General features: G+C 43.2%; 1 protein-coding gene across 1 annotated transcript in view; it reads right to left on the bottom strand.

The window, feature by feature from the left end:
* The window catches only part of LOC138296245 (pantetheinase-like), a 289,635-nt gene that overhangs the window by 48,863 nt on the left and 214,631 nt on the right, over window positions 1–26,141 (bottom strand). Inside the window, exons 5-6 of the mRNA XM_069235173.1 lie at window positions 19,837–20,207; window positions 11,329–11,499 (exon numbers count right to left, since the gene is read on the bottom strand). Coding sequence (XP_069091274.1) covers window positions 11,329–11,499; window positions 19,837–20,207 — 542 coding nt within the window. The remainder of the gene's footprint in view (window positions 1–11,328; window positions 11,500–19,836; window positions 20,208–26,141) is intronic.

Genomic DNA, 26,141 nt, shown 5'->3' on the forward strand with positions numbered 1-26,141 from the left:
TCTCATTTGCTTGAGTTAGAGCTATTGGCATTGTAAATTCATAACTGGAATTTTCTTGCCACAAATTGGTATACCCTGCCTCATAATTACATCTTTTCCTGCCATATAATTCCAGTGGCACTGCATATAACTAAAGCAATTCCATTTACCTTCTTCCTCTATCTGCAGCAAAAAAATGAAAATGTTGCCATTTAGCATCCCAATATAAATCTGCCATGCTAATTTCAATAGAATACCACTTTGAAAACCCCACCATCAGATTTGTTGGCTGGCTAACACAATTCGCCAAAAGAAGACACAAGAGAGCGGCAGAGAAGAATGAAACTAGAATGGTCACCGATACATATCAAGAGTGTTCAAATAGTCATAGTGCAATCAGGATTTTAAGTTGGCCTGAATTATGGTCATAATTGTAATAAGGAGAGATTATTAAAACATATATAATTATCATATAAACCTTTACCAGAAATAAACTTGGCACTAAACTGTAATGCTCAAAACAGCCCCTAGAGGGCACCATAAGAAAAATATCATTTGTAAGAAACATGGACATGTACCCATATTGTTAGCTCCTAGAGAGGATAACCCCATGAAAAAAACAGGAGACAGTTACAAAATAAAGGAGCACGAGCAAGCACCTAAGACAAACAAGTGAAACCAGAGCTGGCAGCATTACTGTTGGCTGTGTCATAGCGCTTTTTTGTTTTTTGTTATGGTGGGTGGGGGAACATGGATAATGGCAGGAGGACAGCAGGGTGTAAGCAACAAGATGGACAGCAGAAGAAGGGCATTTAAATGTAATGAGGTACCATGTACAGTTGTTTGGGTCCTTTGACCAGATTTTAGAGGACATGAGTGAAAACGTAATACTTATAATACTCTTGGTTTACATAGTTGCAAGAGCTATGATAATGCACCTGTGAGTGTCCTATAAATAACAGATATTACCATTACCCTGTTTTTGTGCTACTCAATTGTAACAGTACTCGTACACCTTAGACTGAGGTTGTGATGCAAAGGGTTAAAATGTACATGAGGTGACAGCTAGAAACGCATCCGGTTGTAAAAACTCCGAGACCCAAACAATAAGCAGCTATTTCATTTGGAAGTGAATGGATTGTACAAAAAGCCTGGATTGGCTCATCTCTTGGTATCATCACAAACAATTAAACAATGGCAGATTGAAAAAACTATGGAATGGAAACAAACTTACAAATGCTGATCAATACTACGCTGATGGCCTAGCCTGGAGAGGATCCTGGGCAGTTGTTAAAGGGCACACCCTGGCCTTCAGTTGCATTCTGGGACATGATGTTTTTTTTCTGCAGTTACACGTGCAGAACGTCAAACTAGTGGTATTGTAAATTTATAACTGGCTTGTTTCTGTCATATAATTATAGGAGCCCTGCAAATAACTAAAGAACTAGTAGGTCTACAGGAATATATTTTCAAACAAGACCCTCAAAACACAGACTCCCAGATGCAAAACAAAAGTTCCAGCCTCAAGAGTGTGTACAAATACACTGACTTGTGGAATGGGTTATTATTTTGGGGTCCTACTAACCTAGTTTGGGGATGCAGAGATGATCTAGACGGAAAGAGCATGTTGTGGTAAACATATTATGGAGATGGTCCCATTCTCCTAGGAGTTAAGAGCAAAAATATTTTGCAAAAAGAATGTACTGCAAACCACTATGGGGTGAGTTTCCAAGCCCTGCAAATATAGTAGTATGTTGATTGTAGTGCTCAGAACAGCCCCTAGAGAACATGACAATAAAAATACCATTTCTAAGAAACAAGGTCATGTAATTTTATAGCTAGCACCTAGAGAACATAATCACCTGAAAACAGAATAGCAAAATATAATAAAGTAGAATCATGTACTTAGCCCATAGAGAGCATAGTGCATTACATATTTTAAGACTGGCAGGCCAACTGCAAAATTGTTACAAACAAGGCACTGCATGGTGGGAGGGGTTATTATTTTGGTGTACCCACTGACCTAGTGTGGGGACCTAGAGATTACCTAGACAGAAAGAGTGCATCGTACTTAAGTTTTTGGTGGTGGTCCCATTATCCTAGGGCCACCACACGCTGAGCTATGGGCAACATTTTTTTTTTAAAGAATGCTTGCAAAGCATTATGGGGAGAGTTACCAGAGTGCAGTGAATATTGTAGTCTTGGATTGAGCTTTCTTCCTGTTTTGAAGTCTCAGGGACAGCAACAACTTCATCTACTAGCTTTTAGCTGGTTTTCCGACATCAGCTATGCCCGGAATGACTTAAACAACCCCAGCACCGACGCCGCAGCCTGCTCCCGCTCCACGAACATCGCGCCATGCAGCAACTGTGGCCTGCAACACAAGTTCGATGTTGCCGCGACAATTCTGATGTCACGAAGGGTCATCACGACACTGCGAAGTCAACACATCCCATCTTAATCGACTGGATCCATCGACCCTGCAGGGTCACAAGAAACTGATGCATCACCACAGACGCCGCACCAGCTCCCTCTGCAACTGAACGGAACCAATGGCTCACCTCCACCTGCCTCGCAGTGCAGAACTGATGCCTCACCTCCCAGGACGTTGCGAGGGACTGACAGGACACCGGCCCCAGTGACTTCTCATCTCTCCAGCTCCATGTGACGTCTTTGTTTCTTCGTTTTCAAAAGATACTGTACTTGGGGGTCTGTGCAATTCCGTGACCAGCGCCTGTGGTGTCAGATTATTGGGAATGACTCCGTCAGTGGCGCTGTGATAGCCCCAGTTGGAGCTATTGTGTTTCTAAGCGCTTTAGTGGGATGTAATCTTTACAAATTCATAACTCTGCTTGTGTACATTGGATTATCATCATTTCAACCTTATTGTATTCAGATAAATATTATCTTATTTTTTAAAGCTTTGTGGTCTATTTTTGTGGTTTTTTACTGTGTTACTCTATGATTTATTGCACAAATACTTTACAATTTGCCTTCTAAGTTATGCCTGCCTGCTCTGTGCCAAGCTACCAGAGGGTGAACACAGGAGAATTTGGGTTGTGTTGTGCCTTACCCTGACTAGGATTGTGCTCCCTACTTGGACGAGGTTGTATACCTATATCAACTAGAGACCAAATTTCTGACAACTCTGTTCCTGTTTGAAGTGCTGATTAAATACTTTACACATTGCCTCTAGGTTAAACCTGACTGGTTTGTTTCAAGCTATCAGAGGGTTAAGCCCAGGTTAATTTTGGTTTACTTGTATTTCACCCTCACAGAGATTGTGATTACTTCTTGAATAGAGTTTCACCCCCCACAGCAACTAGTAACCCAAAGTCCAACATTGATGTTCAGTGATGAGATTTGGACTTCTGTTTGTGCAGTGCCACACAGTGATTTTGTGCTACACTAAACATCCCCAAAAATCATTTGAAGATTGGAGTTTCTTTTAAATTCTCCTTGATAGGCCCTTTTCCTTTTTCCAAATTTACCCTCATTCTATCTGACTGTCTGTGCCTATGGCCACACCTGCAAGGATGGAGTTTGAGCTTGCCAATATGGATGTATACACTGTGGCCGAGCTCAAGAAGTTCTGTAGGAATATGTGGCTTCCAGTCCGCAAGAATATCAGGAAACTAGAACTTCTAACGGCTCTGAGGGTCTGGGCAGAGACATACCAATACTTGCAATACTGCCAACAGTGGATGACGAGGATGATGAGAATGATGATATGGAAGGGCAAGGGGAGGACCTGTGTGCAGGTCCTGAAATGCAGCACACAGTGTAGGGTGATGTATTTAATTCCAGAATTAGAAGTCTTTACCAGATCAGAGAGGAGCATGTCCTCCCAAGGTCCTTCCCCAGAGCAGCTGGAAGACATGAAGACTGACAGGGAGTTTAGGTTGCAGATGGCTAAACATAAGATGGGAGAAAATAAACTGGCCAGAGAAACAGAGAAGGAGAGAGCCTTGACAAAGGATAATGCAAAGGCTGAGTTAGCCTTGGAAAGGCAAAAGGCTGAGGCTGACAGAGCCTCAGAGGAAAAGAGACTAGAAAAGGAGAAGAGGAGAATGGCCCATCAGCTGCGTTTCAGGAAGCTAGACAGAACAGCAAAGTGGAGTCCAGAAATACTGGAGGCAGCATATCCACAGTATCCTCTAGAGACAAGAGGGTCCACATCCCAAAGGATGTGGTGCCTCATTTGGTTGTGACAGATGACCTTGACAAGTGGTTTAAAGCCAATCTGGTAGCTCTGGAGATCACTAGAGCCCCTGCATAGGATTGAGGAGGTCAATCTCCTGAGACACATATTTAGTGAAGGGAGGGACCTCCTACTGGCACTAGACTAGGGGGACAGAATGTGATATGCCCAGTGAAGCACACCCTGGTCCCCCTTGTCAGGAAGTATGGCCTCACCCCAGAAAAATATAGGCAGATGTTTAGGGACAGTCAATACCCACATAAACAGAAGATTAAGTTCCCTGACCAGAGGTCCTGAGAGACGTTGGCCCATGAGTGGGATGAGTGTCATCAGTTTGGGCACTTCAAGGGTGATACAGTGGGCACAGCCACACACTGGGGGCAGACACCAGGCTTTGCTACTGTAGCACATTGTTAAGGAGATTGCCTCAGTTAGTGTGTGGGGTAGTGCAGAGGTTACCCTAGTGTTGGTGGGGATGGCTAGATGGTGCCAGAAGTACATATGCCTAGCAGTACAGGCAGTGGGTCACTCTCAATGGGCAGAGGGTGGAGTCTCTGAGAGACACAGGAGCCCGCATGACAACTGTCAAGTATTATCTGGTGTTCTCAGAGCAGGTAGTCCCTAATGTAGTCCATTAGGCTGCAGTAGCTGACAACCATGAGAGTCACTATCCAGTGGCTTTGGTTCCCTTTGATTGGGGGGGGGGTCTCAGGTTCCTTGAGAGTAACGGTGAGTGCATCCATGCCTGTGGATAGTCTGTTCAGTAATGACCTGGAGCGACCCGTCTGGAATGAAGTGGGCTGTGGTCCACCTTGAGATGTTGGGATTGACTGCGTATGTTTGCCCAACCACATGGTCTAGGACCGTCTAATAGGGTAATCAGGAGGACCTCATGCCTTTTGAGAATGACCCAGGTACCTGAAAAAAGAGATAGGGGAAGGGGCTTGGGAAACCAACTGCTTAAACTCCCACAGCCTGGGAGGAGGCTGAGCCCAAGGGGGATGCACCAGAACTTACAGGAGAAGGCATTGCCGCCCTGGGAAAGCTACATGAACTGACCAATTGGCAGAAAGAAGAAGGTCTCACCTGTGAGGAGAAGGAAGGAGGTCTCACCAGGGAGGAGTTCTGCAAAACGCAGAAGGAGTGCTCTTCTCTGGAGGGCCTACAGAGGCGGGCGGAGTCCCTAGGCACCTCTAGTGATCACCTGATGTACTGGGAGAATGGTCTCCTGCACAGAGAGCCTAGGGTTCCTGAGCCTAGTGCAATCCATGTGTTGGTGGTCCTTCCAGTGCTGCAGGGCCTTCCTTCCAGAGCTGGCTCACAATGGTCCCTTAGCAGGTCATTTAGAGTCTTGGATGAAGACAGCATCAGATGCATTCTGCAGTGAAAAACTCGTAAATTCATGTTTTACTACAAGGCCTACCTCTCTCATAGGATAACATTGGGTTTCCTTATTACAATAAATAAGTGATAACTTTCAATTGGGAGCAGGTAGACAGGTCGCGTTTGGTGCCTAAAGGATTGTAATTAAAATCAATTTTTAATGGTAAAGTCAGATTTTAAGTCACAATTCTGAAACACTGTTGCCATTTTCTTCTTCTAACCATTTGTTGACTTAAGGTTGTATCCTGGGCAGCATGTATAGGTGTAGCTGCCAGTTGGTCTTTGTTCATTGCTCCCAGACAGTGAGAAAAAGAGGGAATGGTTATTGGCAGAATGGGCCATCCCTCACTTGATGGGGATAGCTGTCACCTACCACACTTGCACAACACAAAAAGCTACGACTGAGCACACTCATAAAGGGTTTGACACCACTCTTTTGTGATCTGGGACAAGCTGGGTCTGGCAGGAAATTCCGGACATCTCTGGTGGTGGAAACCTCAGAACCTTCTCCTATTCCAAAGTGGACAGGAGGTATAAATAATGGACCCTCAGACCCAACTCTTCAGGACACCTCTGGACATGTGGAAGACTCAAAAGGACTGATGTGCTACTCTGCAAAAGGGAATGCTATTCTGTTGCCCTGCTGCTCTGCCACCGTGCTGCCAGAATGAGAATTACTGGACCTGCATTTTGCACGCAGGACCATCAGAGTGATTCCTAGGGTTAGTTGGCTGGCCTCCTAATGAGAGCCTCAGGGACAGAAAAGGCTCTAACCAACCTTAACCTAGCACCTGGGCTCTCTATGCCATGAGATCTAAATTTGTGCTCCTTTAATAGGATATTGAAACAGCACTTATTCCAAACCTGAATAATATGTAAATTACCCAAACAGTACATCTTGTATTGAAATTTTTCCCAAAAATTATGCGGTGTGGTATAATCACAGGGATGTTGGTAATTTTGCATTAAGGGGGTCATTCCGACCCAGGCGGGCGGCGGGTGCCGCCCGCCGGGCGGAGACCGCCAGAAGACCGCACCGCGGTCAAATGACCGCAGCGGTCATTCTGACTTTCCCGCTGGGCGGGCGGGCGACCGCCAAAAGGCCGCCCGCCCGCCCAGCGGGAAAGCCCCAGCAACGATGAAGCCAGCTCCGAATGGAGCCGGCGGAGTTGCTGGTGTGCGATGGGTGCAGTGGCACCCGTCGCGATTTTCAGTGTCTGCTAGGCAGACACTGAAAATCATTATGGGGCCCTGTTAGGGGGCCCCTGCACTGCCCATGCCTGTGGCATGGGTAGTGCAGGGGCCCCCAGGGGCCCCACGACACCCATTCCCGCCATACTGTTCCTGGCGGTTTTTACCGCCAGGACCAGGATGGCGGGAAGGGGGTCGGAATCCCCATGGCGGTGCTGCGAGCAGCGCCGCCATGGAGGATTCTTTGGGGCAGGGGTAAACCGGCGGGAAACCGCTGGTTGCCCTTTTCTGACCGCGGCTTTACCGCCGCGGTCAGAATAGCCCATGAAGCACCGCCAGCCTGTTGGCGGTGCTTCCACAGCACTCTGCCCTGGCGGTTTTCAACCGCCAGGGTCAGAATGACCACCTAAGTTTGTTATACAAAATTACTAAAATTATGCCATTTACATTAATGTAATTGAAAATCAAAGCATGAGAGGTATCCTAGCTGTACTGCACTTGCACTACAGCCTGCAAACCATCCTTAATGTTTGACAGAGTATCTCGGGTTTTTATATTTTGAAACTGGTTTTCATGTGTGCTTTTATGAATGTATAATGATTTTAGTATTTCCTTTGTGTTGTGTATTTGTTTTGATTGTCATTGTTTTTTTACTTGTAGCTGGGCTCCTGGCTCTGTTTATGTTTAGAAAAGTATAAGCTAGACTAAACATAAATAACCTTTATTTCCAGAAGTAAGGGAAAAAATGTAAGAGATACCGAATGTGTAAATTCTCAGCCACATATAATTATAGTAGTTAAAATGTAGTTATTTTGAAACTTTAATTTTGCTCACCTCTCACAATTAATTGAAAATTGCTATTTAATTTAAATTTTGAAAGGTGTGCCAGAATATTGGTTTCAAGGCAGGAACAAATAGGGCCTGATTAACAAACTACATTTTGTGGTACATGTATTAAGTACTACAGTTGTTCAACTTATTACAAAATGCTATTCACAAACCTGAAGGGAGAAATCTCCACCTCTCCTATCTTTTCTAAGGGGAGATACTCACACATGCAGGTTCACTAAATAGTAGTAAGTGTGGGAGGGCCTGGCTCAGTGGCTGGAAAATAGAGAATACTTAGTACTAAATTGTAGGGGTTTAGGGAGGAGCAAAGAGGGGTTTAGGAAAGGCTACAAAGAGGTTCAGGGAAGGTCAAACAGCCACCCACAACAGAATGAGCCCATTGTTATTTATAAACTGCACATCTAAAGTTACTACATTGTAAAATTACCCACAATAATAGTAATTGTACCCCAGGTCAATCTCCCACAGAATATAATGGTGGCAGGAACCTAAAATGGAACCCATAGCAAATTAAAAGAAACTATTTTTCTTTTTTTTTTTTTTAAATATATATGCATTTAGTTTGATTTTAAAATGTTAGACATAAATAAAACATGTTTATGATAACATATTTTAATAATAATTTTTCACCTAACTAAAAATGTAACATTATTTTTTATTTCATACTAGGGGTAGGCAGAACTCATGGAGTGTCTCACTGTGAAATTCCACGGAGTTACATAAAACTCTGCAAGATTCCGCTATGTTCCGCCAATGGGGGGAAAATATGCAGCTCGATCTGCAATTTAACACCAGTAGCGAAAGCAGCTCTGAAAAATAAATACGAATGGCACCATGCGTTGTGCAGTAGCACGCGCCTATTCGGGTTGATTTTGCTGCTGATTGAGTAGAAAAGTTATTTCAACAGTAGCAAATCTACTCAAACAGCAGCCCTCTGACCATGACTGCCCACGTTAGAAAATCACACTAAGGATTTCCAATTCTTCTTGTAGCCTCACAGAAAAAACATTTTGTCCCACAGTGATTAGCAGAATTTGGCCAGAACTCCATGTTAAACAAAACACAGAGTGACCAAAATTCCACCAATTCTGCGGGTGGAATGAAACATTACCATCCACCCGGAATCTATACACAACTTTTAATAATTTCTAATAAATAATAACAAAAAACATTTTAAGTGATATTATTTTAATAAAGCTTTAAAAAAATAATTTAATATATTTAGGTTATGTAATTCAAAAATAAATTGATAATGCCATAGCCTTTCTTTCATTTTGTTCTTTATTGAAAATAAATGTAAATAATTTACATTTATATATTACATAAACATATTTTTCCTATATTTTTTAAAGTTGAATAAACTTTTTTGTTTCTCCCTATAGTTTACCCTAAAAAGAACTATGCCCCAGTGTATTCCACGTATGTGTGAAAAATTACTGGTAGTTATTTTATACTTATAAATTCGGCTCCCCTTCTGTTTCATGGAGTGGAGAAATGTTTACACTCTGTAGTAAAATTATACTTTACACTTAGAAATGATGAATAGTGAAAAATAGTTCATTTACAATATATAACTCCTTTAAGAATTCAACTTTTATAATTATAATTTGAATTTTTTATTTATTTTTATTTAGGAATGAAGGACTACAATACAAATCATCAGTGCCTTATGTCAAAGAATATAAAAAGCACTTCAATGCAAAGCAACTTTAAATTTCTATCGAAAAAACGACAATGGGAGGGGCGAAGAAAGTGAAAGAGCCGAGAAATGTACACTTGACTTGTCCTCACTTGCATCTCTGAATAGAGTGCTCATGAACTACCAAAACAGATAGTATTTGCTCTATTCTATCTAAATTGATGACCTGTCTATGTATGATGAATACTTTACATTCAGGAGTCACTTACTCTATCTTAAATTTACACATTCCATTAAGTTTGGGTATGCTTCTTATTGGGACTGGTTCACACTGTGAATTACCAATGTGGTTATTGAGGTCCCATTGATATAGAGGTTGTTCATCAATGTAAACACATTAACTGGTAATCGTTCTTGGCAGCAATAATGTTCTTTGTGCTACAAATATCTCATTGCAATCTGTAGTTTTAATTGTCTCTTATTTTTCAGAAACTAATTCAACATGCACTGAACGTTATTTTTCTTTGCTATATTTTGCTCAGTATTGTGTAGTGACACAATATCAGTTTCAAACTACAAATTGTGTAAAAAACTGAACAATTTTATGATTGTATTTTTTTAGGTTGAGCGTGGAAGCACTTTTCGACCTGTTGTAAGTATTCTGTGGGCTTTTAACCATGCCCATCCCTTTCACTCGTTCATGGGCTTGCCTTTAAAAAATCCCTCGATTTCATTGGTAAATGCTTTACGTTTGCCCCGCCTTGAGGCAGTTTTGTTACCACCTCGCATACAGACCCTGTTACATGGATTATTGCACGATTGCCAATTTACTTCCGCATAAGTGAACTGTTTTTTCTTTTGTTTATCCCATTCATGCTCACAGTTGAGAACAGCAGTGCAAATGCCATCTGAAGTATTGTAGCGCTGGCCACATTGTTCCCACTGTTACCTAATCAGAGGCATTTCTTTTGGCTTTCCCCTTCACACTCCCTAGCTTTCACAAAAACACTTGCAATTGATAAATGCTTTACGTAAAAAACACAGAAATCCACAAAGCAGATCTCCCAACACAGCGGGAGTGCCAATATTATAATATTTACTGCACTCAGGAAACTCACCACATAATACTTTGCAAGAATTCTTTTACAAAACAATTTTGCCCGTAACTCAGCCTGTGGTGGGTCTAGGACAATGGGACCACCACTAAATTGTTAACAACAACATGCTCTTTCTGTCTACATCATCTCCACACTAGGTTAGTGGGGACCCCCAAAAAATAACCCCTACCACCATTCAGTGTTTTTTTTTAACTCTCATGGTTAGAAATATTGTCTTACAGCTGAGAGTAGTTTGTGTTTTAAGGGCCTTGTTTGTGATATTGTTGTAGTAGGCCAGTCATCTCTGAAAATTACAATGTACTATGTCTTGTAGGGGTAAAATATATGCCCACACTGCATTATATTTTGCCATTTTGTTTTCATGAGGTTGTGTCTTCTAGGGCATAACTATGGGGGTTATTATGACCCCGGTGGTCGGTGATAATGTGGTGGTAGTACCGCCAACACGCTGGCGGTACTTACCGCCACATTATGACATTGGCGGGTTGCCTTCAGCCAACCCGCCAATCTACCACTCCTACCGCCATGGCCGTAGCAGCCCGGCAGCCGCCATTGTGCCACCTGCAGGATTATACCCCGCCTACCGCCATGGTTTTTGCGGAATCTTTTGTTATATGCAGAACTACTGGAATTATGGAGCAGAAAGGACCAAAATATGCAGCAGGGTTGACCAATTAATGTGGTAAAAGAAGTCCAGTTATAAATTTACAATGCCAATAACTCTAACACACGTAAATGCGAGACCTATTGCATTGAAAATGGTTATTATAAAAATAAACACTGCCATTTCATACAATACATGGATTGCTAGGGAAAATATTTCGAGCAGGAGCCTTCTGGATAAAAAAGCAGTTGACGCCATAAAAATATAAAAAATAACCCCAATAACATAGTTGCTCTTCTATTGAGTTTGCTTTTTAATGTAGCCAGACACACTTATACGGGAAATTATCAGTAATCTACTGTACCTCAAAGTCTCCAGGAGCCAATTTAATCCCAGTCAGCAAGACTTCTGGAAATACAAAAGATGTGCCAAAAGTGCCGCTTAGAGAAAAGGATTGAAAGAGGGTAGAACTGGTTTCAACAGGCTCGCCACATGTATCCAAGTGTGTGCTTTTACACTTTAGCAAGGTGCAAATCTGTAAGGAACAAACAGGCCATTTTATGTATAAAAATTGCAGAAACTGTACAACTACTCTTATAGCAAAATGGATTTGCTTACTTTACACTGATATGCAATCTACACGTCATTTCTTACTGCATTGGACTATGAGTAGGTTTATTCTCCAGATGGAGATACCGGTGCGCAAAATATACATTTCACTTGGGCTTTTACCTCTCATGCCCCACCCGCCCCAATTTGTGGATATCTCCTACTTATGCTGTGCTACTGACATGCTTCCTGATCTCCCAGCTTTTCAAAGCCAATAAGACATTGTTAATGTGTGAATCCTCGCAAACACCCTTGAGCATGCCTGTCTCTGTATTTTACCGCATTAAAACATATCCTATCAGCTTTGCCAATGTTTACTTTTTTTAAGCAGCTGGATTGTGCACCTTAACGTATGAGTGTGTTTGGGTGTGTAAACAAGTGTTACATCCATATGTGACTCACATACAATTCTTGATTGAAACATTTAAAAAGCCTGCTGCAGTGAACAAAAACAAAATAAAAAGGGGTGTTTTCTGCACACAATGCAAGTACGATATAAAGAATTTGATGTTACTGTTACAACTCCTGGAGTTGTAGCATCCACTTTTCTTTGTGAGGGGGTGGCTTGGAGGCAGTGCTATTGAACAGAGGGATAAGTGGTTTGTGATCAGTGGTGACCGTGAATGGGTGTCCGTATACATACACATGAAAGTGCTTGCACCCCCAATGAATGGCAATCGCTTCTCGCTCGATCTGCGAGTATCTTCTTTCTGTATCCATTGGGGACCGGCTTGTGTATGCCACTGGGGCTCATCTGCTTGAACCTTCTGGAGAAGCACCGCCCGCAGACCTGTTGGGCTGGCATCTACCGCTACAGTAGCCTCCCTCCTTGGGTCAAAATAACGCAGGGTGGTGTCTGCAGACAACGTATCCTTTGTCGCCTGAACGCGCTCTCCTGTGCCGGACCCCATGACCATGCTGTGGTGGCTTTAGTCAGGTCTCTCAGTGGCTGCATGAGAGATATGAGATCTTTGTTGAATCTTTCACAGTAATTTACCATGCTTAAAAAACTACAGACTTCTGTTACGCTGGTAGGATGGAGAATGTTCTTGATGTCCGCAACTTTGTCAGGGTCAGGAGCGACCTCTTCTGATGAAAATATGTAACCAAAAAAATGTAGTTTGTTTTTTAGGAACTCACATTTTTCTCTGTGGAGAGTAAGGCCACACTCATGTATGCGCTGAAGGACTCTCTTTAGTTGCGCATGATGTTCTGGGATGCTTTTGGCATTAATCAAAATGTCATCACTGACGTTGATGACTCCAGTTCAGTCTCTCAGGACTTCGCGAATAGTGTTCTTAAAAACTTCTGCAGCGATGGAAATAGCATAATTTAGTCATCGTTAGCAGCGAAGTCCCACATGAGTTGAAAACATCGTGATATATCTCAACTCCTCCGCTATGACTAGTTGGTTATATCCAGACCGTAGGTCTAGTTTTGAAAACCAGTGAGCTTCCCTCAGTTCCCCAATGAAGTCGTCAATGAGTTAAGTGTTGTTCCCTCTATATCGAGGTGTTGAGAAGCCTCATGTCAATGCAGATTCTGACCTCTCCTGGTTGTTTTGGTTTCTTGGCCACTACCATCGGTGATACCCACGGTGTTGGGCCTTTTACTTTTTCAATAATGCCCGCAGCTTTCAGTTTCTCCAGCTTCCTTTCAACGAGAGGCCTGAGATGGAAGACGATCTGTCGATGGCACCCTATTCCTTCAAACACTTGTGAGAAGGATTCGAGAATGTTGCTGAGGGATTTGACGTAGATGCCGAACGTGAAGGTCACAATGACTAGAGCTTCAGCCGTGTGACATCCCATGAGTGTGCGCTGGCCCTCTTCCGCAACATATACATACACATCTATCTCATGTGATCTATGAAAGATGGGAGACCAAAACTTCCCTCCCATGGTGAGTGGCTGAGCTTATCCATGGGCAAATACTCTAATATATGTCGGCATCAGGGGTGGTCACAGCTGCAGGCTTTGGTATGTGGCATCTGCCATGACGTTGATGGAGGCCCCAGTGTCTTCAATGGCTGCAACCCGACATCCTGCTATTAGTACCTTGAACTTGGGCAGTCTCTCATTCTATTGTGTGGCAGCACTAAAAGTGACGATGGAGTTTACTGTTTGTGTTTCATGTTTGTCGTTGTCCATGTCACTGCCACAGGTTTGAATTTCGAGGGCGGTAGTTACAGTGGTTCCGGTTGGTGCACTTTTCGTCAGGCAGCACATGTTGATGAAATGGTTGAACTTTCCGCATCCTGCGCATGTCTTCCCTTTGTCCGGACAGTCCGACAGGGGGTGGGGCGATCCTACACATCGACCACACATTCTCTGCGGTAGCAGTTGTTTCCGAAGTCTGGGTCTGTAGGGTGCGGGCGCGACTGTGACAACTTGCTCTACTTTGACTGGGCTCTGAAGCCCTGCCTCCATGTGGGAGGCTCTCGCTTTCAACAGCTCTTTTGTTCTTCCCATTGTCAGAAAGTCTGCTTGCGATCGTCCTGATTCTTCCAGGATGCGTTCCTGTAGCTTGGATGAGGCACACTCTTGAATAATCTGCCCTCTGATTTTGTCATTTTCATTGTGGAAATTGCATGTGGTAGCTAGTTCTTTAAGCCTCATATAGAACGTATCAATGGACTCCTCGGGGTGTTGCCAGGCTTGTCTGAATGTGAACCTTTCGTAGTTGACATTGACTATGGGTTCAAAGTGGGCTTTGAGGGCTGTAATGAGGGTTAGGTGTGTCTTTGGTTCTGCTTCGACTATTGTTTTAGATATCCGATATATGTCGTTCCCTCCTAAATGCAGTAACATGGCCCTCTTCTGTGCATTTTCGATTTTCATGGCTTCAAAGAATAACATCACTCTCTCTACCCAGTCCTTCCATCTGGCAGCTTGTGCAGACCAGGCGCGCTCCATTATGAATGGCTTTATGGTGGTATTGTATTCATCTTTGCAGGTGTGAGGTGTCTATTGGATAATCCCACTCTGTGCAAATGTGTCTGTGTTTACTTGTACTCTCCCCCTCTTTCTTCTTTTATATATATATTTTTTTCTATCTTTTATTATTATTACTTTTTTTATATTGGCTGGTCATGGGGCACCAGGTTTCACTGCAGGGCACTCTCCTGGAGTGGGACGGCAGCACCAGCCTTTAGGGACACTGCCGCTTTAAGAGGCTCCGACTCATCAGCCCTTCCTAGTGCACGCATTGCTCCCTGGAGGCTGGGGGGATTCCTCTGTGCAGCAGAGGCACCAAAGACACCTGTGCCGGCAGCACGATGATCAGGGCGGTCTGAAAGCAGCTGAACGGCTACGGGGGATGAGCACCGCAAACCACTTGGTGAGGAAAACGGCCGCTGTGTCACAGAGTCATGCAGTGAGTTACCCTTGTCGCCAGTGTGGTGTCTTCGGACACTTCTGGATTGTGTTGCTTTGACTATGCGAGCGGGAGTGCCAAGGAGACTCGAACACTGGCGTGCTCCTCTATTGCCGTCCAGAGACATACCTGACCACGCCCGCCGGCCGTGCCAAATTTATTTACTGGCCATCACTGGTCACTACCTTACATAAAATCATCTGGGGTAAAATTAGGAAACACCCCTCAATGATGACCCCACTTGGTAGTGATCACGACACCCTTACGTCACTGGCGCAACACTACAGTGCTTTTGAAATGTAAATCGGTTCCTCGTGAACTGCAATGCAGCCACTCCACAGGAGATAGACCAGTCAATAGCATGTAGTGAGAGAAATATATACTCCTTGATGGAACCCAGCAGAGTATGTTTTAAATAAATGGCACCAAACGTTCCTATTGACATCTGCACTGTCAAGATAAAAAAAAAAAAATGTTCTCTTTGACCATTCTGTAGTTAAAGGTTAGTAGTTAGTAATTCTGAAAGTTGCTGGGGTTGATCCCCCTGTGGGTATTTATATTGGTTTTTTTTATCCAATGTATTATTTTGCAGGATCTGTTTTTATTCAGGTTGAGACTTTCTCAATAAAATTATTTACAATGCAACGAGCCTCTATTGAAAAAGAATGGCTAAGTAAGGAACGGTAGCCAAATTACTATTTCTGTGGGATTTCACAACGCCATTATCATGCAATTGCGAGTTTTACCCCAGTAATAGGGAATAAAATGCAGAAGGTGAAATCCCTGCATATTTTCCTCATCGCTGGGCCTTTCACTGGGCATGAATGTGACCTACTTTTGGCAGGTGGAACTGTGCCTTAATTTTAACACACCCAGTAATCGTGGGTATGCTAAAACCTACAATCTTGTAATCTTGTTTCATCAGAGGCGATTAATGCGTCTCTTGCAATCGGACACTAGAATGTATTCACTGGCTCTCATTGGCTGACACAGTTACATCCATGAAAAGTGCTGCAAAGCTATGATGACAACTTAACCTTTACAGTGCAGGTGTCCGTCACTGGCGCGACGCCCACACTACCTCCCTGGTGCGGGTCACGACCAGTGTGCGACACCAGGGAGGAGGTTAAAAAATCCTCCAATGCATCGCATTGGAGGATTTTTATTAATGAAAAAACTCCCAGAAGACATGGAAGATCTTCTGTGTCTCCCCCACCGCCCACCCACCTACTTTGCGATGGTGATCTGACGTCACAGTTTGTTTTCTTTAACAGAACAAGAAGCGGTGCTCCAGTGGGGAAAACAGCCCAAACGGCCTTCCCCACATTCAGGAAGGCCTCGTTTGAAAGGAGAGACTCTCCCCTTTCAAACGAGGGCTTCCTGAACCGGTTTCCGGGCCCTCGATCGCAGCTGCAGTCGAGATCCAGAAAACCCCACTAAACATCAGGTAGGTTTACACCCGGGGGGGGGCGATCGCACCCGATTGCGCCCCCCAGGGATGTAAAAAAATGTAAAAATGTTTTGAAAAAAAAAATTCACATTGACTGGGGGTCGTCCGTGAGTAGGGCCAATCGCTGTGGGGCCACTCATTTTTTTTAACTGCTGTGTGGTTCTCCTGGGGGCCACTATACAGCTGTTAAAAAAATATAGATCTATATATGTATATATATATATATATATATATATATATATATATATATATATATATGTGTAGATATATATGTATATATATATATATATATATATATATATATATAGCGATCACTTTTGTCAACATGTGTGGTTTTGTGGTTTCTCTGGGGGCTGTAACCGGCCCCCAGGAAACCACACCCAAATATAAAAGTGATCTCTTTATATATATATATATATATATATACATATATATACATATATATATATATATATATACGCCACCAGTTCTCTTGCAGTTGCAGCTTGCGTCTTCAAAACAATGCACATACTTCAACTAATGCGATTCAACTGTAGTTTTTAGGCAGCAGTAAAAAAGTCAAGTAACTCTGGTGATTATGTTTCTGTTAGAAAAGGATCTGACTTTTGTCTAGTGGCAGTTTTGATCCCATAAAGTAGCGCAGAAGGTTTAAATGCCTACTGAAATGATCAAAACTGTATTATATGTGAATAGCTGAGTGGATTATTAAAGCCAGCCATTACCTGCGCTATAATACAAATGAAATGTAGAGGGGGGCTATGGAGAGATGAAATGCAGTTTTTCTGGGTGGTAGTGAGGAAATCGTACGAGGAGTTAATGGGAGTGGGAGAACCAATAATGATTGTTGGACTGGGTGCTAGAGGCGCTAAGGACTGTGACGATTGGTATGTGAAAAGGTGATGTAATAGTGTGTCTTTTTAGTTTTTTTGAGTGTCTTGAGAGAACATGATGATTGAGGGAAGAAGCGAAGGTAAGGTGACCTCTCTGTTGCAGGTATCACACACACACACACCAGCAATTTTGTGACTGTCTACATAGGCTAGTGTTTTAGAGCGACAGTTTAGCCAGTAGCAGAGAATGCATCTTGTTGGATGACTGCTGGTCAAACCCTAACTCCAGTTATAGAGGACCGCTCTGACGTAGGATCAGAGACTGAGACAGCAGATACTGAGACAGCAGATACTGAGACAGCATCTGAGGGATAGGGCAATGGTGCAGACTCTGGGAGTGATTTTTAAGTCGGAGGAGTCCCATTCGATATCTCCTCTTCCAGTGATTATGAGGGAGGTGATGAGGACAGTCCTGCTGTCCCTTCACAAGCACAGTCTGTGCAGCGAGACAATAGCGGGTTAGCCCAACCCAGAGAGCAGGTGCATGTGGCAGCAAGCACATAGAGAGTGCTCTCTTGGGAGCTCCCCAATTTAGTTCCGCCCCAAATTCCACCGCCCAAATCGTATTGTGGAGATATCAAATTTATCTATCACAAAACAACCTGGTTTTGGAAGGCAGGCACCTGCGTTTTTGGTCCTGGGCTCGGCGGCTATATACCAAACCAGGACATTTCTGGAAACTAGACATCTGGGGAAGTCCACAGAGGTGTGACTTGTGTGGATGCCCCAAAGTTTTCTTATCCAGAATACCCTCCAAAGCTGAAATGTTCAATAAAAACTATATTTTTTCTTCCATTTCAGTCACACAAACTACAGGGATATGCTGGGATCCACAAAATTCCTACCACCCAGTGTTTCCCTACCTGTCCTGATAAAAACGCTACCCCACTGGAGTGCCTGTACCTAGTGCCTGCGTCAGGAATGGATCACCCCAGGGTCAACAGTTGCCCTTATGTAAGGACCAACATTGACTGTTGTGTGATTTCTTTCTGACAGAGGCACTAGGCCTGCCCACACAAGTGAGGCACCATTTTTATCAGGAGACTCAGGGGAACTCGGCCCACAAGTCACACCATTGTGAATTCCCCTAGATATCTAGGCCCTAATTATACTTTTTTTGCACCGCATTAGCATCATTTTTTGGCACAAAAGCGGGGCAAACTTAAAAAATTCAATATTTATTTTGTACATTTGCAACACTTTCGCATCAGAAAATGATGCTAATGCAGCACAAAAAATGTATAAGTCAGGGCCCTAGTTTTAAAAAATGTATAGGTTTGCTAGGTTTCCCTATGTGTTGACTGAGTTAGAGGTCAAAGACCACAGCTAGGTACTTTGCAAAAAACAGGTTAGTTTTGTTTGGGAAAATGTGATGTGTCCATGTTGTGTTTTGGGGCGTTTCCTGTTGCGAGCATTAGGCCTACCCACACAAGTGAGGTACTATTTTTATCGGGCGACTCAGGGGGATGCTGCGTTTAAGGACATTTTTGGCTCCTTTCAGATTCCAGAACTTTCTGTCACCGAAATATGAGGAAAAAGTGTTTTTTGGCCAAATGTTGAGGTTTGCAAAGGATTCTAGGTAACAGAACCTGGCGAGAGCCCCACAAGTCGCCCCATCTTTGATTGCCCTACGTGTCTAGTTTTATAAAATGCACAGGTTTGGTAGGTTTCTTTAGGAGCTGGCTGAGCTAGAGGCCATAATCCACAGCTAGGCACTTTGCAAAACACAGCTATGTTTTCCTTGGGAAAATGTGATGTGTCCATGCTGCGTTCTGGGGCATTTCCTGTTCCGGGCACTAGGCCTACCCACACAAGTGAGGTACCATTTTTATCAGAAGACTTGGGGGAACACTGGGTGAGAGGAAATTTGTGGCTCCTCTCAGATTCCAGAACTTTCTGTCACCGAAATGTGAGGAAAAACTATTTTTTGGGCTCGGCACTAGGGGTGGGGGGAGGAAGTCCCAGCAGCTAAGGGGTTAAGAAAACAAAAATACACATTGCACACAGAGATACATTTATAGTGCCTGAAACTAAGAAGACCTTTAGATGGCCTACACCTTTCCCTTTCTTGATTTGAATTAGGAAAATATCAGTACAATAAAAAATTAAGGAAACCCTACGATATGCTTTTTGATTTTTCGAGAGATGATGCTGTTCTTGAAATGGTAAATTGGATCCAATATGATTGGTTACTTTTAAATAGGTTTAACTATGTTTAGAAATATAATTTCAGTAATCATTTAACATGTTAAAAGTCCTCTTGGTCATAGACTAATATTTATGCCATTAACCATTTGATTGACAGAATGAAGTTTGTTATGGATGAGTCGATAATATTTCAATTTTTATTGATCCATTGTCTGATAAATCCGGTCAAATTCATCACGAACTCGATTGTCCCAGCTGCATGCCAAGATCTGGCAAAATGTACATGACAGGCATAAAGAGGAAAATGTACATGATAGGCATAAAGTCGAGATAGTTGTAAATTTGATTGCTTTTTTATCAAAATTTGCATTGTACTTCTAAACTATGAAAAAGCTGTTACCTGCAGATAGTATTCGCCTTCAACTTCATGCATCCCATCAAAGGCACCCAAGGCGTACACTTCATCTTCCCGCTTCTCCACCATGCTGTAGCTCAGATGGCAGCATAGGTTCTTTTGACAAGTCGTTTGATTTCCTTCCGGTTTTTCAAGTGCTTTGAGTGTGAAATTGTCAAAGAAAATGGGTCTTACAAATTCCGAACTGTTGGTGGAGTATCCTGAGATGCTTGTGGCATATTCCGACCACTGGACAACGGAATAGGAAGGAGAATGACGAGGATGTGACAATACTTCTGCGAGTACCAGATGGCCATCCTCCATATCTGCATTATAATAGTATGCCCTAGGATAATCCGGTGCATATATGCCACTCCCTGGAAAAGATTAAAGAATCATTTCAGACTTTGGAACGAACAATATTTTTCGTTTATCTTACTGTACACAGAGTAACCAGTATGAGCAGGTGCCAAGGATAGCTTCAAAAGCCTTGCTTAAGCACAACACTCAAGCGTCCAGGATTAACAAGGGAAGCTGCTTTCCCTACATCCCTATTACTCTTACCGAGACATCAGACATCATGTGGCGCTATCAGTGCACTAATGCACATAAGGGCCTATCCTATGCCAATACAATGGCTGGAATACAATTACTCTCTTGAATCTATCCTTTACCTCTCCCGGTTGTTCTCACCCTCTTCACAAATTCCAAGGATGGCATAGCTTTCAGTTTCTCATTGCCAAATGTTTGCTGACTACAACTACATTTTGGAAGTCATTCCTTTCTCTGACTGCGATTACACAGCGAAACCCAGGAGGTATGCAGGGTCAGACACAGCTTTTACTCCACTTGGCATTCCCCCCTGGGTTGGAGAGCTTATAGGCCAGTTTTGAAATTCTAGGGCCGCTCCTGGTGCCTTTGTCAATATCCCCAGGTCCCGAGTTTAATTGTAGCAGGCATGGGGAGGCCGTCAGAGAGAGAGAGAGAAAGAAATGGAGGGAGGGGGAAGTAGAGAAAAAGCAATCAGAAACAGAGAAGAGGGAGAGGAGAGAAGCAGATAGAAACAATAAAAGTAATGGAAGACAGATGCTGTGCGCTTTAAACTAAATGGGAACAAAACTGATTTTCTTTGCTGTTTCGGCTAACAGTATTCCTATGGAGCTCCCCCAGAATTTCAGGTCTTTACCACTGAAATAAGAATTGCATCCATCTAGTATAGTATGCAATCTTAGGATTCGATTTGATGACAAACTATCTTTGAAAGGGCATGTTACCAAAGTCGCAGGCACCTGTTTTGTGTTCCTAAGGGATCTTAGGAAGGTGCTCCCACTCCTATTGACCTAAGCCAACTTCAGCATTATGCGCAGTGTCATACTGAGCATTTTGGACTACTGCAATGGCCTTCTACTCAGTGCCTCAGATTTCCTGGTCAGCAGACTACCGAGTTCAAGTAGGGGCTGCCAAATTAACCCCTAATTATTTTTAATGCCGCCCCCCGCAGTTAAAAAATAAAAATCCTTGGGCCCACCTCAGGATTTTTCACAATTATTTTATAAGGATGGTAATGTTTAAATATATCTAGGGCTATTACCTATTAAGGTTTATTACCTTTTTTTAAATGCAATGACATACTTCTGCTTAAAACAAAGGCCTGTTATCTGCATAATGCTTCTTTTGGCCAGAGTCTGGCGCCCCCCCTAGGATCACTTGGGGCCCCCACTAGGGGGGCCCGCCCCCCAGTTTGAAGACCTCTTGGTCATCGGCAACTAAGGTCTTGTGGGACCAACATTGCCTCCCAACAAAACAGAGGATCGCATTCAAGGCCTTGGGTAAAGCTCTAGATGGATATGGTCCACTACCATTACAACACAGATAGAGCCACTACAGTCCTGGGAGATGTCTTCGCTCCAACACTGCTAACCTAGTTATCATAAACAAATTGTACAAGATCCAACAAGGTTGCTGTGCCTTCACAATTAAGGCAGCTCAGATCTGGCATAAGTTGCATACTAATCTCAGATCAGCCACTGAATTTTTACCTTTCAGGAAGGCTCTTTCCAAGCTAATGCCATCTGTCAGTGTTCTAATTTTCTCTTTGAGTACTATTTTCTGATGTCCGCATGTTTGAAACTCAATTTTGTTCTCAGAGTCAGGATGCCAGTTTTGGCCACAGTTTGCACTTTTTAAATTATATAAATAAATAATGAATAAATAAAGTAAAACATCATGGGGGTCATTATGACGGTTGGTGGAAATGTGGCAGTAGTACCCCCAACATGCTGGCAGTACGTACCACCACATTTTGACATTGGCGGTTGGCTGAAGCACAGCGACCACCATGGCGGTAGCAGCCGCCAGGCTGGAGATAACAATCTCCAATCTAGCGGCCGCTACTGTCCCGCTGGGGGCATTATGACCCTGCCTACTGCCATGGTGTTCGTGGAATTCCTTCTCTGTCACTGGTTGGAGGCCCACCCCACCAACACTCCCCACACAACCCCCACTCCACCCCATCCACCATACCCCTCTTCCATTACTCCCCTACCAAACACGCACACTTGCAGGCACACACCACGCATTCACACACTCATTCACACAGGCATTCATACACGCATGCATCCATTCATTCACGCACACATCCGTACACACATCCAAACTTACACGCAGACACGCATTTACATTTAAATTCATTCACACATTCTCACACATGCACAGACACACGCAAGCAACACTACACACTCATTTGCATGCACGCACACACTCACTCATTCATGCACACACCACCACACACACATACAACACCCCCTCCCCTGTCAGAATCCCGATTTACCTGTATCCAGGGGGTCTTCAGGCAGGGGACGGGACGCTGCTACTGCCAGCAACGCCCACCAGCAGAACATCACCAGGCCCTATTATTTCTCATAATACGGCTGCCGGCGGTCTACTGGCATGGCGCTGCTGGTGGTATCAGCGCCACCTTAACACCATCCACCAGCATGGTCACACCCGGATCGCCGCCCTTCTTGTGGTGGAAATCCAGCTGTGGTCATATTATGGCAGACCGATGTTAGCCGCGGCGATGGTCTTTTGGCGGCCATTGCCTCAGCGGTTGGCAGTACTTACCGTCAAAGTTAAAATAAGGGCCTGTATGTTTTATTATTGTTTATAAATTATTAAAAGTGATGTACAGACTTTAAGCAATTTAATTATTTTAATTCATTTTATTGTTTACTGCTGCGTTTAAAACAGTTAATAAAATATTTAAAAATAAAATAATAATTATGTTTTATTTATAAAACATATCACTTATTTAGTGATATATTCTTAAATAGATGTAATTATTTATAATCTTTTTTAATATTTGCTTCTATGGGGTTATATTTTAAGTGTCTGCCTCCATCTATGGCACGGTGTTGCAGTATCTGTGGTTGGCCAAGAGTGGTGCTGGATTACTTCAACTCTGAGCTGGAGTACAATCACTACTGTTTTGGGCACTTTTTCAGTTGTAATAGCTAGAGGAGGGCAGTTTGTAAATAGCAATGGGCTTCCACTTTTGTGGGTGGGTGTTGGTCCCTCCCTTCCTACATAATCCCTAAAACCCTCCTTACTCCTTTCTTAACTCTTATTTTGTCATATTTCACATTTTTTACATTTTGTGTACAGAGGGGAGTGCAATGTGACCTGAAAATTATCCCAACCGAGTGCCTGAGCATGAAAACTCACAGACATGAGGACGCTAGGTGAGCCAGTGTTATGCAGAAATAGGGTGTTATGTTTACCCATGAGTACACCCCCCTAATCATTTGATGTGTTAAAAACTATGTCCCTACTGTATGAGGTGTGGGTGGTCACCAGGTGGTCAGTATGAGTTTGGTGGGAGGAAAAGGCAGCCTGCCAAACTCCCTTGGTCAGGTTACTGCCAGTGTGCTCCCCATCCTGCAGCCCCATTAAGAGTTTCCCACTGGTTCAGCAGGCAGACACAGAGTTTCTGCCCGCTGACCCAGGGGGAAACAGCCTACAAAATTGACGCCAGCTCAAAATTGAGCCGGTGTCAATGCTGTAGTGAGTAGGGTGCACCAGCACCCGTCGCAATTTTCACTGTTGTGCATGGGCAGTGCAGGGCACACCCGGGGCACCCTTCACCCTGTCGCCGTCAACCTTTACATGCCCGTGCTACCACCATGTAATCGCCGGGGGTGAAGGGACTTGTAATCCCCAGAGCAGCACTATTTGCAGTGCTGAACTGGCAGATTAGGACCGCCAGTACCGCCAGACCAACGAAAGGTTGTGATCTAGCGGTGCTGGCGGTCCGACCGTGGCTTGACCACCACGGTCGTAATATGGCTGCCGGACCGCCACATTGGCAACGGTCAGACCGTCACCATGACCCTGGCGGTCTCAAGACTGCCAGGATCATAATGATGGCCCAAGTCTTGAATACATCTATTGGCCCACGGATATGCATTACTCACAAAAACCCTGGAATGTACAGTGCTGCATCCGGCATACCATACACCACACAGAGTGCATTGCCAAGTACACAAAGTTACCATTAAATACAAAAGTACATTGATGTTTGTCATGTGATTGTGATGCATGTCATACACAATTATATCCTGTGTCAATTGTGTTTTGATTTCCATTCTGCTCTTACAGTTGCCAAGGGTTAACAAAACTGAGGAAGAGCACATATCATCACAGTACAAAAAGGAAACATTTATCAATATCAGGTATACACAGCTATACTACAGATGTGCCACCAATGCATGCACATCTGTCACTTATAAAACAGACTTAGCAAAACAAAAAATTAATTGATGAAATGATGCCAGTGTCTGAGGTTTCTTCAGGTATTCCATACATCACATTTCTTTTTTTACTTGTGATGCCCATACCTGTGATGGGCATGGGCAGATCTGGGTCCGGTGCTCACTGTACTAAATGTCTCAGACTGATCTCACTGATGAGGGCTATCAAAACGAGCTGCAGTTGGTTATGTTTCCATTCAGAAGGCAGTTGGCCTGACATTTCATGCTGTATTTTTCTTATTGGAACAGGACTAAGTTTGATTTACATAAAGGTGGTCCCTGTTTGAAGTGGCATCATGGGGAAAAAAATGACAGACTGGAATGCAACCAGATTGATGCCAGTGGCTGAGAACTTTGCAAGCATTCCACCCTATCCTTTTTTGTTTTCCACAAGATAAAACAGACTACATCACTGTAGGCATGCCCATTGACATACTACTTGACCAAAACTGGTAACGTGCTGTAAGTAGAAGAGGTGGGCATTTTTGCAGCTACAGCACAGGACCCAAGGTAGGTCACTTTGTGGTCACAAGCCCATGCTCCCATAAGTGCGCCGGGTATGCCTAGACGTGGGTCCCAGGCTCTCTATGCCACTTGATTCAAGCTAGCCTGGCTGATGAAGGGTGAATGTTTGATTGGTTCCGCATTCTGTCCATCCTTTGTTTTTTGCCCAATTTGGTTGTTAGCCCATTGTATCTCAGTATCTATGGAAATTACAAACAGCAAATAAATACTATGGCAGCAAAGCATTGTGTTGCTATCATGTTGTACAGCTAAACACAATACAGTTTTTAAAAGAATAGACAAGCAATACTGCATTGAAAGACATTTGCAATCATCCACAGAATATACATTGCTGTTTGCACAGTATCTTTATTAATATCCTTCTTTTTAGTGAATGTTGTCGATTTCGAGATAAAGTGGATTTTTCATCTGTCTAGTAATTGATTTGATATTGCATTTTCTTTTCTTATTGATTGAGCTAATTTTGAGCATTGTAGACTAATATAGTAATTTCAAAGTGAATCATGCCACTGTAAAACAGATACGCAGCTGGGAAGCAACAAAGTGACAACTTATAAACAGTCAGGTCTGAATTCAATACTATGTATTTAAATATAAAAAATACATATTACCTTTGTGAAAACAGGAGAATTTCTGATCATGTATTTAATCTTGTGGTTTCTTGCTGACAAAGCATTGTGAAAGGAGTGCTCATAGGTGGGTAACAGTTTCAAAAGATTGAAAAACTCTTAACATATGGTTACAAAATACACAACAATATATGTGAAATAATGGTCATTCAACCATAAAGAAAGTGGGAAAATGTTGCAATTTCCAAATCATCATTGGAACAGTCCATTGTTACATAAATGTGCTGCTCAGTCTAAATTAGCAGTTATGAACATAGAACAGAAGATTATGAAGGAAATGATTACTGGTCCAGTGCTGGGGGCATTGCCTCCCTGTCCCTCCTCCTTTTATCCTCACAGTGTTTCCTTC

This window comes from Pleurodeles waltl, chromosome 5 (assembly GCF_031143425.1).
Source record: "Pleurodeles waltl isolate 20211129_DDA chromosome 5, aPleWal1.hap1.20221129, whole genome shotgun sequence".
Classification (NCBI taxonomy): domain Eukaryota; kingdom Metazoa; phylum Chordata; class Amphibia; order Caudata; family Salamandridae; genus Pleurodeles; species Pleurodeles waltl.